This window comes from Cygnus olor, chromosome 1, assembly GCF_009769625.2.
Source record: "Cygnus olor isolate bCygOlo1 chromosome 1, bCygOlo1.pri.v2, whole genome shotgun sequence".
NCBI classification, from domain to species: Eukaryota; Metazoa; Chordata; class Aves; order Anseriformes; family Anatidae; genus Cygnus; species Cygnus olor.
The window spans coordinates 129,908,858-129,924,650 of NC_049169.1; the positions used below are offsets into that span (position 1 = coordinate 129,908,858).

The 15,793-nt window shown below is 40.6% G+C and overlaps 1 protein-coding gene across 9 annotated transcripts; it reads right to left on the reverse strand.

Annotated features, from left to right (window-relative positions):
- Window positions 1-699: 699 nt before the first annotated feature.
- TCEANC (transcription elongation factor A N-terminal and central domain containing) lies at window positions 700-15,065 on the reverse strand. 9 transcript variants are annotated; one of them, XM_040533578.1, is made up of 4 exons: window positions 14,087-14,354; window positions 10,740-10,851; window positions 6,451-6,542; window positions 700-2,039 (listed from the first exon to the last, which is right to left on the reverse strand). In XM_040533578.1, exon 4 carries the CDS (start codon window positions 2,029-2,031, stop codon window positions 949-951), a length of 1,083 nt encoding a protein of 360 aa, XP_040389512.1. In that variant the 5' UTR covers window positions 2,032-2,039; window positions 6,451-6,542; window positions 10,740-10,851; window positions 14,087-14,354; the 3' UTR covers window positions 700-948. The 9 variants fall into 9 exon arrangements, 8 of the variants coding, with proteins under 8 accessions (XP_040389512.1, XP_040389503.1, XP_040389484.1 ...); XR_005814135.1 differs by lacking the exon at window positions 700-2,039 and adding an exon at window positions 4,278-5,217 and having other exon boundaries at window positions 14,087-14,360; XM_040533569.1 differs by lacking the exons at window positions 6,451-6,542; window positions 14,087-14,354 and adding an exon at window positions 14,637-15,065.
- Window positions 15,066-15,793: the final 728 nt, after the last annotated feature.

Genomic DNA, 15,793 nt, shown 5'->3' on the forward strand with positions numbered 1-15,793 from the left:
ATTTTAATTTTAATATTTTTAACCATTTTAATATTTTAACCATTTTTAATAGATTTTAATAGATTTTTTAAACACACCAAAATACATACTTCTACATATACAAAACTACATACTTCTACTTATAAAAAAAAAACACATTTGTTCAGATCATCTTCAAAAATAACAGCAATTTCTATAAAACCTTTTTTTGCAATTTTTAATTGCAACTACACAGTGTCAACATAAAATCTTAAATTATGCAGTTTCAAGAGACACCTTCTCTTATATACATTTCTCAACTACTTCTTGAAGAGTGATATGTGGAGGTTTTACTCGGGTGGGCAGCTGAGTTCCACCATGGCTGCTCTTTCACTCCCCCTCCTCAAAGAGGAAGGGGGAGAAAATATGACACAAGGAGCTCAAGGTTTGAGATAAGGACGGGGATCAACAATTATTGTAACGGGCAAAACAGACTCAGAGTAGGGAGACAGTAGTAAGATTTATTGCCAATTAGTAACAAGCTAGAGAAGTGAGAAACAAAGGAAAGAAACCAAAAACGACTTCCCCCATCTGCCCTCTTCCACCTCCTCCCCCTGAGCGGCACAGGGGAAGGGGGGAATGGGGGTTATGGTCAGTCTATAGCGCTTCTTCTCCACCGCTCCTTCTCAGTCACTCTCGTCCCCTGTGCTGTGGGGTCCCTCCCATGGGATGCAGTCCTTGCCAAACTGATCCGGCGTGGGCTGCCCACAGGCAGCAGCTCTTCAAGAACTGCTCCAGATATGGGTCCGTACCACGGGGTCCAACCCTCAGGAGCAAACTGCTCCAACCTGGATCCCCCACGGGCAGCAGCTCCTGCCAGGTCACCTGCTCCTGTGTGGGCATCTCTCCACAGGCTGCAGCTCTGGCCCGGGGCCTGCTCTACAAACTCAGCTGCCCACACGAGTAAAACCACCACAGGACAGGACAGCATTACAAACAAATCCACCTGCTGTGATACCATTGTTCTCCACATTCATTACAAATAACATAAGTCAACATTTGTTCATCTGGATTTGTGTTTCGCACCCAACCTGGAAGAAAGAGAGTTCCTCTGGCAATCATAGTGACAGTACAATCAAATTTTTCACAGCGCCTACACTTTATTTTGTTTGTCTGAGTGCCGTTAATAACTTGTGGAAGCTGATGTTCCTGCACAGATGACTCTGTGTACAAGGCCCTGAGCTGTTTCAGTTCATCACTGGCCATTTCCATCACTGTCATCTCAGCAAAAGCCTTTGGACTCAAAGTCCCCGAAAAAAGGTTACATTTTAAGTGGCTACTTTTAGGGTTCTTCAGGTTAGAGATTTTACTTCTGATGCAATTTTTATACTTTCTGTCATTTTTAGAATGAAGAGCAAAAATATGTTCTTCGATTTCTTTAGATAGCTCTAGCCATTTATCAGTTTCTTCTTTGTCTTTGGCAGAATCACTCATAGCTTTATAAAGAAGATCTGCACATTTACACCTCAGAGCTCTCACGTGATCCTGCTGCAAGCTTACTTCATTAACAAGAGGTTTAGAATCTCTGTTATCAATACATTGGTCCTCAAAAGGGGAGAGCTGTTCCAAGCTACCTTCTGGCTGACTGCATACCACATTTTTAACGGATTGTGATGGGACCAAAACTTGAGAAGGGGCAGCATCTAATACTTCCTGCTGACTTGGTCCTTCAGACAGCAACTGTTCTCCAGGAGTCACACCGAGATGTTCAAGTTCCTCTTTCACATTTCCAGAAACTGACTTCTTAACTTGCACTGACTGAACACAGTTATTCTTGTAAAGTGCCTTCCACTTCGACAACAGCTGCTTTGCTTTCTTCTTCAACTCTACTGAAGGGCAGCTCTTGAGTACTCTGTATACAGCCTTGGTAACTTCTGTCCCCTGAAGATATTCAATAGTCATATCAACATCTTCAAGCTCTTTAAGATGATCCTCAATATCTTGGAAATTGTTTCCAGAGAGTAGCTTTTCGATACAACGGGCTCTGTGTACAATAATTTTCTGGTCAGACATTTTTAAATCTGAAAGCCAAAAAATATATATATTTAATCATATTTACTATAGTTATGACATTTATTAAATCATTTTCTCTATATTCTCACAAGTGTTTTTTTTTTCCTGTATGTTATTTGACACTATTTTATCTGCATAATATCATTGTGTTTGCCAACTTTCCCTTGAAATGGTGTTAGCAGATCAAATGCAGAACACAGAGGAGGCTGGGTCCTGGGAAAGTGCATGCAGACATGCAAGTCTAACACATGCAAGGAAAATACTGGCAGAAAGAAGAGACCAGGGACTTCTGATGAGGCAGAGTTAGTAGTTTTAAAGGTAGGGCATGCATGACAATAATTTTCAAGGAAAAACCAAAGTGTTTTGCCAAAAATCACACTGAGACACTGCCAGCATAATAAAATGTTTGTCAAACTACATATGTACACCAAAACAGAAGTACCCAGGGAGATTGGCAACCGCTACAAAGAGATAGGTAACTATGCGCCCACCCTGCCATTTGAGATTACAGGTGGCTTTCGCAGTGTTTTGTGCATTAGCAGACTAGTACCACTGGACTACCAAGGAGCAGTGAGTTCTGAAACTCAGTATTTTTCAGTAAAGGCACCAGATGAATGGTTGTTGATGTTTAAAATGTTACCAAATGTTACCTCCCCCTGGAGTCTTCACAGGTAATGTATCTCCCCCTCTTTACACATAAAACAATAAAAATACCGTTAGGGTTTTCACAGTATTGGTGTCAACAAACTGCATTTACTGAAAATGCTGATTTTGGAGAATGTTTGCTTTTCTATCACACAAATTCAAAGTCTATTAAAAATTAGGTCTATTAAAAATCACGTCTGAGGTCTTTTGCTGTAGCTATTTGAACAACATCATGTCCTCACACTGCTGAACACATTCTGTACTAGCCTCCTGATAATCTCCAAGGGCAGACTTGTAAGTAAACACTGCACTAATTTAATCTGAAAGTTGCAATGACTTGAGAGTTTACCCCAGACCAAGGGAGATGACTGCTGCCATCCTTCCAGAATGCATATGCAAAATAATTCTCCTCAGAAAAAGCTGACATACATCTCAACTTTTGGGAACCTTCATATAAACACCTTTTTCTACTTTTCACTGTTTCCAAGCATGACTACACACTCAGCACAAGTTACAATGATACAGAACATCAGAAAAAGACAAGTCCAGAAAATCTGCACTGCCTTTTTTTTTTTTTTTTTTACTTATTTTAAATCAGTCATCCCTGTATCTACATCTTAATTTGGCAACATTTTTTCCCACAAATCATTATAATAAGCACTGAGATGTTGGGCTATCTGTTGTTTCATTTTTAATAAAACATGCATGTTTCCATTTGGTTCCTCATGGCTTTTGTTTAGTTGAAATCAATCGAATAGGTGTTGGCATTAGAAGAACCATTTGGAGTAGGAAGCCACATGGAGCAAAGCTATGCTTTTCACAAATTTGTTTGTTGTTGCCACTATCATGTAAAAGTTTCAGCCTGTAGAACAGAGCATCATTGATACAGGCAGTAATTATACGCAAACATAAGATGGCAGTTTTCAGGCCTTCTGAGGAACTTCGAAGCATCACCATAACTCCATATGAGGAATTTCTTCACTTAACAAACAGTAAGGAGCTGAACACATTATACTGGGAGCTACCAAGCTAAGGTTTGGGGCTACTCTGCAGCACGATTAAGCAAGTGAGACTGACGTAACTCCGTGGATCTTAAGCCCCAAACCACAGTCTGGTTCCTACGTGACCCATGAGCCTCAGCACTAACTCAACCTTTCACTTGTTATGCAAGAGATCATGTGTTATCTTTCTTCCAAAAGCTTCTCTTTACAGCTGCTAACAGAGAGGCAAATCAGACTAGTAAACTTTTAACAGGTCTACATCATTGCCCTTTCCCTTGCTAGCTCTGTCATCACGTTACAGTTTGATGATCAAGGCCGGGCAGCTCAAGAACAGTGACACCTACAAACCAGTTTGAAAACAATGACATCTACAAACAATTGCTACTTTTGCAAATTCTTAAAAGTTAAAGACACATCCTCCACATGCTAAGAAATGCCTGACACGTGTGTTGCCTTACAGCAATAGCCCTATTAAAGCATGCTCCCGTGTACTCTGACTGGTGCTAAAGAAAAAGGAAATTTCAGAATGCAGTCTCATGGCTTGAAAAAGATTTCCTTTTATTTTTTTTTCTTTCTCTTTTTATTTTATTTTTACAGAGCCATTTGACAAAAGATGCTTAGTGCGTTGATGTGTGCAAATTAACAACAACAATAACAACAAAATACTGACATTATTCTCCTGTCTGCTGAACAGGAGAATTAAATGTAGAATACAGAATTGAATGGTGTGTTATGAGCATGTATTCTCTTTACTTAGGATTTAGTCTACTAAATCCATACACAAAAACAATGTTTTGGCTGAAGCTGAATACATCCTGATTCTACTCTAGAAAAGGCCACTTGCATTTAGAGATTGACACGAGGCCAGCTACACATGTGCACATTCAAAGGAACTCATAAGCAGATTTCTTGCACCATCACTGTTTCCATGATGAAATCTCCTGAGAATGGGGGAAGAGGAGGGAAAAGAGAGGTGGGTGGATAATTTGCACGCCCTGCTGCTTTCAATGACTGCCGGGCTAGTTAACTTGTTCTGTGCGTGCCAGAAATATGTTCAAGCTTTAGGTAGGGCCTTGGAGCTCCACAAAAGGAAAGGAGAGAGATACAGAGAGCATAAACCTTCATTGTATTTCTATAAGCGCAAACTACAGACCAACCTGACCTCCACAGTGAATGGTCTGCGTTCACTTAACCCGTCTTTAAACAGCTCATTCTTGCCTGACATTTTGAAGTCCTGTGAGACCTCAACAATGGCTATAACAGAAACTGATTTGCTAAAGTAGTTTCAGAAACAGAGAGAGGCACAGGATACATTTTTCAAATACATTAACTGAACTCTATGCATTACCATATCGAAAAGCACAAACACTTGCATCCTGTCTCATCTGACCAGCCACACGGAACTTGTGAGAGTGGAAAGAGTTGTTTTCTTGTAGGGCGGCCATCATTACAGCAGGACAGCTCCCTCCTGTCTTCCAAATGCTAAGCAGCTGACAGTAGAAGATGACGATCTGCTGGCATATACTGTTTTTCATGCAACCTAGGGCAGAGGCAGGGACACGTGTATACACAACTAGTATGACTGCCCTGTGCCTTAGATTCAGCTCTGCTCCTTCTAACGTGCCTTAAATGTAATTTTCTTCAGTGCTTGTACTTATCAATATACATACTGTATTACGCTACACATACCGTAATGTACACTTACCCACATGCAAAACAGCTCATAAAATCTCAGCATCAAGTATACAGCATGCAGGTTAGTAAATGCCATACCTTTTATTTTGGTTTATCTTCAGTCTTACTCCACTGGCATGTATTTGCAGCGAGGAAGAACTACATGGATAGAAGCCTGTCATATAAAGCTGTGGTGCTGCAAAGCTTCCCTACCTCCCACTTACTGTACCAGCGGCTTCAAACATGCAAAGAAATTACTACGCACAAAGTGCTCTGCTGATAATTTGTCCATACATGCACTTTTACCCTGTGACAAAGGTGTGGTATTTTGATATTCTTTCACTGAGAACTGTGCTTCATAAAATTCCTTCTCTAATAGTGCACGGTGAGGATCTGTATACAGGAAATGCCACGTGAGGTCAGTATCATCTGCTTTTTGGTAGTAGTCTTCGCTCAGGGTCGTGCACCTGACCCTGGGCAGCCCAGCAGGGTGGCGAGGTGAAGACTTGCCCGCTTCTGTGGCTGACTGCACACAGGTAAGCTATAAGGCTGAAAAAGCTTCCTTCAGCTCTACAACCACAGGCAGTCACTTTCAGACGGGATGACTGCCGCAAAACCTCTGAAGGCAACTGGAGCCCACACAGTGGCACGTGCAGCAAGAGCTCAGCTTTCTGCCACACGCTCACACTGAATTACCTGACACTTATTGGACACATACAGCTATTGAGAAGGAGCTGACATATGCTAATTCATTACCCCACAGTAAGATGTATTTTTTTCTAATAGGCAAGTCTAAGACAACCAGTTTTTTTTTTTTTTTTTTTAACCCTCTAATAGGTATGCAAAAGGTTGCTTTGATTTAGATTAAATGTAGTATACACAGTCTATGTTAGAACTTCTTCTGTGTATGCACACTATGGCAGTAATTAAATTCTTAGAAATTTTAAGATCTTTGTAGTCATGTGTGTACTTTTTCAAGTTTATGCAACATTAAACTCAAGTAAGCAGCAGTTAAACTGAAAATAGAAAATGGACATGAAAATATGAAGAATGATTAAAAACTAATTTTGGAAATTCAACTACTTAATAGACTTCTCACATTTATGTCAAAACAATCACTTCTGAGGAAATGCTTTCCTCAACACGTATGAAAAATAGCAGAGAACTGAATGACTCCCCTATTCAGCAAAGCTACATAAAAGAAAAAATAAGTCATCAAAATATGTGACAAGAACAGAATTGAAATCTGTAATTAACAACTTCAATGGAGTGGAATATTCATTGGCAACTGACAGAAACCCAAGCAACAGCCAGCAGGGAAAACACTAAGTAATAAGTGTGTATTTATTAATGAAAAATGATAAGGAGGTTTCTGGGGGGTAACCATTCTTTGAATGGCACTGGCTTTGCTGTGTACACCTAGTTTACGAAGGACTTTAAAGTACTTCAGGATGAAAAGCGATACGTACATATAAAACACCACCTTATCTACTCAATCATAAATTTCAGTTTTGTTTCCAAATTAAAAGACAGTGTGTTGAGAAAAAAAATGTTGTTTGTGTATTTGTTGCTCTAAATCAAGTAGCAACTGGATTTTAATCAGTTTTAATCGCTAAGACTGATGGTGAGCGCTATTTTAACAGGATCGGATATCAAACAGATTCCTGATCTTATGAAGAACATATAAGGTTGTTTTACAGCTTCAGACTTCCTTCAAAGGATGAGGTAGGACTTTTCCTTCACTCTGGGAACCCTGCATAGCATTTCACATTAAGTCAGGATGTCAAGGACCTCTTCCACTTACAGAATCAAGACACAACAGGACTCCCTCAGACAACTGTAGAAAACTTACTTTTCGCGTTCTTATATGGAGAAACAAAGAATTACTGGTGCAGGGGTAATACCAGAGTGCATTTTGTAGCACAAATTCACTGTGAACCAAAGCAGAACAAGCCTGAGTTCTTTCTGATCACACTCCTATTCCTTGAACACTGATGTTTCTGCTGTGTAACAGGGTTTTGACGTTTTGTAGCATGACAGCAAACAGATGACAGCAGACAGGCTGCTGCCTGCTGTCAAGGGATTGGTGTTTTCTGTGTCAGATACACAAAAGCATTGCTTGAAAGAAGAGTTATTTTTAAAAAAGATAAGAAATTAACGTTTAGAACAACTCTAGGTCGTCTACAAATATTCTCCCTAGTTCGCAGATGACAAAACTGAAGCTTACACAGTGAAATGTCCTGCCCAAGCTGGTTCAACAGGTCAGGTGCTGAACAAAGAGCACTGTCGTAGCCCTTTCACCCACTGCTCTGCTTTGCTGATAAGCCCACAGCCCTGACAGCCGTTCGTATTTTTCAACATCTGAGGAAAGAACAGGCAGAATAAAGAGGAAGTTGGAGAAAGTCTCTATGCCTTCTGAAAAGAGCAAGTGTTTCACAGAAAGTGAGCTGCAGTTTGAAATGGGAAAATATTTCACCACTTGAGGGAGCTGTAGTATAGCAAACCCATGCAGTCTTGTGAAAATGTGCATAATGAGGAAATCCAAACTGTAAGCAAAAAGGGAAAACTATTTCCTTATGACCTTTAGGAAACCTCACATTTTCAAGGGTACCTATTTGCCTAAATTTGGCCAAAAAAAATGTATGTCCAAAGGTGCCAGGACACAGGATGGAAAGGGTGCATCCCTGATTCATTTTTCATTCAATGCTCCTTCATTCAACATTTTTAAAATTTGGAAATAGGCCACTTCCCTACCTGATTTAATGCTATTTGGCAAATGCTGCTCAACAAACATCGGTAAAATCAACTGAATCACATAGTCAGTGTTCTGCTGTCTTCCTAGTACCAAGAGGTAAGAAATCCAAGAAAAAGGTGAGCAGACAACATCGTTTTTTTCCTGGTGTCACAAAATGCATCGTGATTTTTTGTTATTGCAGAGATGCAAGAACGAAAGTCTGAATGCTAACATTGCAATTTTGTGCTGTACAAAATAAACATGCCCATCTCTCCGACAGCTACACAAGGCATTTCCCACCCCGCCTAACTTTAGCAAAGCATGAGAACACCTGTTTGAATTTCAAGTGTCTATTGAACAAGGTAGAGATTGGCTCGTGTTTACAATTAGACTCTGTAATACTGTGCTGATGAGGTACTTGCCAAATCATTAGGACCTCTCACACTGACTGCATGGCATAATGAGTCACTTGTGTATACAGGAACAAATGACAGTGATCAATAAAGACCTTTCAAGTCAGTTTGTTTCCAAGGGAAAAGAAAAAACAGGCTACCTCAGGTTTGAAATGCGTCGCCTACTTCGCCTTGGTTTACCAGCAGGAGTTGGCTGCACTAAGACAAACCCCAAAGGCATCCACATAACATAATGAACATCCTGGAAGCGCAGAGTAGGCTCAGCACCAGCCCTCTTCTCCCTTACCCCAAACCGAGATGTAGCCGATTCTTCCCCAGAGGAATTCTATGCAATTGGAAGAAAATCGGGATCTCAGCCAAGATAAAGATCAGAAGCAGCCAAGTACTCCTAACAGTGTAACTAATTTTCTGCAAAAAGACGTGGTCAATGTTACAGTGGAGACGGTGCATAGCACAGTCTTGGAACCACATTTTTTGCCTTGGGCAACCTAAATTCTGTATAAACAATGAAAATGATCAAATGCTATTTTAAACTTGGAGCCTAAGACGAAACCAGAGAAATCTCAGAGCCAGCCCCCAGCCCCCAAAACATTCCTTCATCTCATCTACAGCAGGAAAGCAGATATCAAAGATGTCACCAATAAATCATTTTCCAGGGCTTTTATTTCATCTTGGCAAAAATCAGAGCTCTTCCTGCCTCTCAGCAGGACTGCCTCCCACCTCTAAAGACTATAAAGAACTATACAGAAATCCATCTCCAATGCAAAGCCACATGAATAAAGCAGACTTAATCCAATAATAATTGAGATAATACAGCAGTGCTATTGCCAGATGTCCATGACAATCCAATAAATGACAGTTCACTGACTAAGACAGCCACCTTTTGGTCACTGGTCTAGAAGAAATGGAGTACATGAACTCAGAACTATTGCAAAATCATTCCCCCAAAATCTCTACTTCACTTGCACATGGAGTAGAACCACAGTGAGGAAAAAACGGAAGAGAAAATTAAGTAAAAATACTATGTAAAACATGATTTCAATGCATTTTCCAGGACAACAGCTGGTATAAGAGCATGTGAATAATAAAAAGTAGTCTGATAGAGCAGTAGTTTTGTTCTGCATCATCTACACCAGTGACTGAACAACAGCGCTCTTAACTGGTCTGGAGCTATAACCTGTGTCTACCTTCTATTTTGCCCACTGGACCCATTCTCTCAGGCCTTCCTCCTAAGACAGGGAGATTGCAGGGAGAAAGGGCAGAGCACACCGTATTCACGTGAGGATGCACAAAGCAGCCTCTTAAAAAGCAATTTTTTGATCCCAATCTGGAGTTGTTTCTCCTAGAACCCCTCAATTTTAACTAAAACAGAATTTTATTTCCTTAAAATAATAATTAAAAAAAAAATCAATAGACTGCATAATGAAGTTACCAAGCCTCAGGGACAAAAGAGAGTCATCAGCACATTTTTCTGATAAGATCAAACAAACATGCATGGATTTAATGAGAAAGGAAAAGCTGTAGCCCTCAAACTGCTTAGCCACTAGCTTTGATCAACCTCAGTATGTATGTATATAAGCTGGAGCTCAGAAAAAGACTTAGAATACTATAGCTATACCTGATGAATAACAACTGTGACTCTTCTCACGGGCAAAAACCAGCTGAAATTTAATTCATGAATTAAACAGCAACAGCTCTTTTGTGTTCTGGGAGTTCCAGCTGATGCTGCCATGCAAGCACACACCCTAATAGAGATGCTGCTGTGCTAAATGTTACAGGTAACTGATTAGTCCACCGATCCAAAAATCTTAATTTCTGTTGATATGGTCTATGCTTTTAATAAAATACTCCTAAGGAGTTAAAAAATGACAGAATTCAGTATCAAGTGGAGGTAGCAGCTAATCTTCACAACAGGACAGCTATACAGATTCAGAAGGTATTCTAAAGCATTATGAGTCACTAGGGCAACAACAGAATGTTTGTATACCTCAGACAGATTCGTCATTAATTACTTCAATTGAAATTACGTGCAAACAACACGAGCTTCCTTTTGCTTTAAGATTGGCACCACTTCACATAAAGAGACACGTGGTTTCCCTCATTTACAGTCACATGATTTTTCAGACTTAACTAATTTTATTATAAATTACACTCTCAGATTTGGATACAAGGTCACGCCAATTTTCCAGGGGCTGTCTGTTTTTTCCAAGTGTTTACGACAAAGCACTGGCAGAGGAATACCTTTTTCTCGGCCCCTTTCCACCTCTTGCCTGTATGAGGTCCTTGCTGCGTTCAGTGGACAGGAGTGCTGATTCTCTCCCCTGCTGGTGCTTCCAGCAGCTCAAAAGTCAGGCTGCAGACACACGGGGTACGTTTTCAAGATATGAACTACTATTTTGGTCAAAGTGACAAATATACATAGGAAAAGAAAAGTGCTGAATGAAATTTAAGCAGATGATTCAAACGTGAATTAATGCTACCTAGGGACACAGATTATGACATACGTGTTTTGTGTTAATTAACCTACTAAAGCAAAGATTAGCAAAGGGCTTAGGCTTTTTGAAGGGCTACACACTTTTTTTTTTTTTTTTTACAAATCATACAATAAGAAATTAACAGTCTCTCACAACATAGAGAGTATAGTTTATCATCTCATCATGCCAAAAAAAAAAAAAGAACAAGATTGTTACATTTGGCATCTTCGTAACACAACTCTATCCTAAAGAGCAAAGCTTACCATGGGACAAGAAGAAAATGCCTATACCTTGCTTATAACGTCACCTGTGTTAGTACCCAACCAAGCCTTCACTGTTTGAAGTTATTTACTTGCACTTTGTGAAATGATTGCTTCATTTCCTAACATTGTTTTTCCAACAGTAACAGACTTTAAAATAAAAAGAATTTACCATTACTATAAAATTTGTAAGAAAATATGAGAGTTATATTTCGCCATTTTCCCACAGCAAGAGGATGCTGTAAGCTTTTTTTCCTTCACTTAAGAAATGTACCAGGAAACACCAAAGTAATTGAAGCATCTTAGTGACATAGTTTATTAACTATCTAATTTAATTAAACACCATTCGTCTCCTAAACTATTCATCTGGATGGATGCAAGCAATCATATCCAAATTCTACTCACTTTGGACAGCAAACCAGCAGAACAATTCCAGCAAGAATGCAACATCTTCCAAAAGGAAGTTGTTTTCTTCAAAACACATTGACTGCATTGCCTGATTGTCCATACAGGTAATGCTAACAGTTCCAGTTCACGAAGCTCTCTCCCTCCTGCCACCTTTGGGATTGTATCAGACATCTGGACTACTCCCTCCATTTCATGCCTGTGTAGGAGACACATTCACAATGCTGTCCTCCAAACACTAGGAAATCATAATTCAAAATCCCCAACACACTGAGCTGGGCCTATCCTGCATTTATTTATTTATTTATTTAGAGTCTGTAAGCCTCTAGTGGTCATATCTCTCCTTCATAGCAAGAATGACTAGTTTATGTGTTTGTTTTTGTTTGTTTGTTTTTTTACAGAAAGACAACACTACCATGTACAACATGGCTCCATGAATCACTACTTGACAAAATTAAAGTTTTGAGCACTCTATAGAACTCCTAAAGACTGACAATGCTCTCCCTGTTCACCTATAATGATGGCAGTAATATTAACTCTCACGTTCCTGCCCAGTAGCACAGCTTTCCTTCACCACTTTCTAACTCCCTTTTGAATTTCTTGTCCTCTTGCTTTGGTAGCATCAGTTGTGATTTTTTAAAACCTTCTAGTGAAGGGAAGAACTGGTTGTGAGCTGCAGGTTTAGAACTGGCACACCTCATCTAACATTCTTGTTCATCTACTTCTCTTTTGGTCTCCAGAAATACTGTTGTTATCCACTTACAGACCCACAGATTTTAAACCTCGACAGCCTCAACCTAAGCAAAGCTTCCCCACCTTTTGGTAAGCTTCTGCATTGGCAGAGGTGTCCAACAAAACACACTGGCTTGCAGATAGGAGCCTAAATCAACAAGTAAAAAATGTACTTACCACAAAACCTATCTATGCGAAGTACATTTGTTCATTTAATACTTTAGAAACAAACTATGAATAGTTTTTGGAAAGAACAACCAATTCTTTCTCTAGAATATGCATTTCCTTGCCAAAAAGGCTTTAAAATTATTCTTAATCACAGAGCTAGTAAGGACTTCAATTCCAGCACAGTACAAGCAAAAGTAGATGTTCAGTCTGCATTGCCTTTTTATGGCAAAATGTACCGATAAATTAGTATAAAAATAGGACATGTAAGTAATAAAAATCTGTTTTATGCTCTTTTGTGAATGACTGCATTTTTTGATCATTTATCAGATAAGCACAGACTTTTTATTAGCTTTAACGTTCAGTTTCTTGTTAAGGCTCAGCTTGATACTACTTCCATTTCTCATTCAGTTGTTAAGGACATAATTCCATTAGACATCGCTTTATCATTCTTTTACAGGTTTTCCACTCAAAAATGATATAACTTTTTCCTTTTAAAAAAAATGTACTTTTCTACATCCAAAGGAATATGTTCCTGATTGTTTTACAGAGAAGAAAAAAAAAGAATGCTATTAACAAACGGTATTTGTACAATATTAGAGTATCCAGCAAAATTCCTTCTGCTGAAATATGTAATAAAGTCTAAACATTTGAGAATCTCGATCAGGACACTTGACAAGCACTGGCTGAAATAAGTTCTGAAATACCTTTGAAATGAAATGGATTTTTATGTATTTAACTATTAAAAACAATACTACATTGAGCAGGGTGAACTCTCTAATTCCTTTCTCAATTTATGTGGACATTTGACTCATCTCTAGTAAAACGCTGCATGGAAATAGATGGAGCAAATACCTAAAAAATGGCACCCATGACACTACCATTAGTGATATCCATCCTGCGATTTCTCTGTTCAGGTTCTTCTACATTAAGAATTGCAGCTGTGAAAGCTGAGGTTTAGGTTGGATATTAGGAAGAACTTCTTTACTGAAAGGGTTGTTAGGCATTGGAATGGGCTGCCCAGGGAAGTGGTTGAGTCACCATCCCTGGAGGTCTTTAAAAGACATTTAGATGTAGAGCTTAGTGATATGGTTTAGCGGAGTTGTTGTTAGTGTTAGGTCAGAGGTTGGACTAGGTGATCTTGGAGGTCTCCTCCAACCTAGATGATTCTGTGATATGATATAAATTAGTAGGAGACCTACAACAGCTGAGAGAAGCACGCCAGCCTTACGCATTTGTATGAAACCAGCTGAGACATTTGCCAGATGCAGAAGTCAACAGCTGATGACAGCTCATACAAGAAGGTTTGGAGTCGCTCTAAGGATGCCAGCGGCCAACTACCATCATCGTAACCTGGCCACCACACACCAGCCTAAGCCATGAGACTGAAACTACAAGGCCTGTAAGTACTCCCATAAAACGGGTGGCCCACTTCCAACCATAACCATGCTCCTAAATACCGCTTAGTACTCCCAGGGATACACTAACTACGTTTTTTTGGTTTTTATGCCAATTCAAATACCACCCCCTCACGCCTGCTCCTCACGCCCACCTCGCTTTAGCCTGCACACTACTGTGTTGCTCCCTCCTTAGTCGCCGTCCTCCACTCCCTCCCCTTCGGCCTCTGGGGCCCGTAACGCCGCCACCTCACCGAACACACGGGCCCCAAAGGGCACCGGCATTAAGGAGCAGAGCGGACCCAGCCCGAAGGAGACGTTTTGTGTCCCCCGGGGGTGGTGGCAGCGGCAGGGGGACGCGGTTGCCCCATCCCGCCCGCCCTGCGGCGCCATTTTAGGGCGCTGCGGAGCCCCCGGCCGCCTGTTCCCGGTGGGGCTCACCCCTTCCCCCGACCTCACAGGGGAAACGTCTCCCCGACACCGCCGCGGAAGGCGGAGGCTGCTCCGGGGGAGCACAGAGAGCCACCGGCCCCTGCCCCTGCACCGCCGCCGGTGCCGTTACCTCCGCGCCGCTCCGCAACATGGCGGAGCCCTCCGGCTTTCTGCGCTGCGCCTCCGCCATCTTAGCGGGCGGGCGGGCCGGGGGTGAGCTCCTGTGCCGGCCCCCGGGAGAAAAGGAGATAAAAACGGGGTTATAAAACTTACTTCACGGGGTAACGGGTATCTGCGTTGCATATACCAAATTAAGCAGTAAACGTCCAAGAATTGGTGTGTCGCAGCCAAAGCAAACGTGTTTTAAATAAAAAACCGCAGCGCTTTCATATGCATTTTACACAGAGCATTTAAAATGTGTTTGTGAAAGGTTAATATTTCTGGTCGGCTCTGCAGCAAATGTACAGGTGTGTGGTGGGTGTTGTTCTCAATTACAGCAGAAAACCTGTGATTTTTAAGGAAATGCTTTTGGTTTTATTCACTGATGAGGCCTATGTTGCCCTCTGCTGTCAATAAAGGCTCCTGCCTCAAGTTATCAAATACGATTGGTATAAATGTGCTGTAGGGCAGGTACACCCCTTTTTCTCATTTTCACATAATGAACATCACCAGGATTTACCACCAAAAAAAAAAAAAAAGCCCTTGTATTGATGTATAGACTGTAAAAAATCATATAAGCAATTTATTAAATTATTGGAATGAGACAGGGATCAATATTCTCTGTTGCATGCTATCAATCTTTTAATCGGTGGTGCTGCAGCAGTTGCATTATACACTGTTAAGTGAAGAATCCTAAATGGTTGCTAATTTCCTTTAATACTTAACTCACAATGTATTTGTGTCAAGCTAATGAATTTGGAAGTGATTGAATACAGGGTGCAACGGTCAGCCCTGTTCCACGTTGTTATGTATTATAGACAACTGGTGATTGCAGACGAGGTAGGACTTCCTTTTTGCCACGTCTTTGTGGCTCATACAACAAAGCATGGGACAAAGCCTATCCCAAAGAATCCATAGTTTTATGGAACAAGAGAAGATGAAGGATTGGAAGCAGATAACATGGCGTTCAAGAGCTGGTGCTGAGCTCCCTTGGCAGAGTAGACACAAGAAGGAGCACGGCTCACTCCTTGTGATTAGCCCTCCTTGGAGCAGGGATAGTTGAAGCCTCTCTTTTGAAGCAGGTTCCTTACTCAGACCCTTATCAATTAAACCATCTTTGGTCTAATGAATGAGGAATCATTGTTGCAGTTTCCCATTTATAAAAGGGACAACAATGCTTTCTCAATTACTCCTGAAGTAAAACAAAAATATGATAAACATGATATATCTGTTATATATATGTGTATACATGGAATGATATATGTGCACAT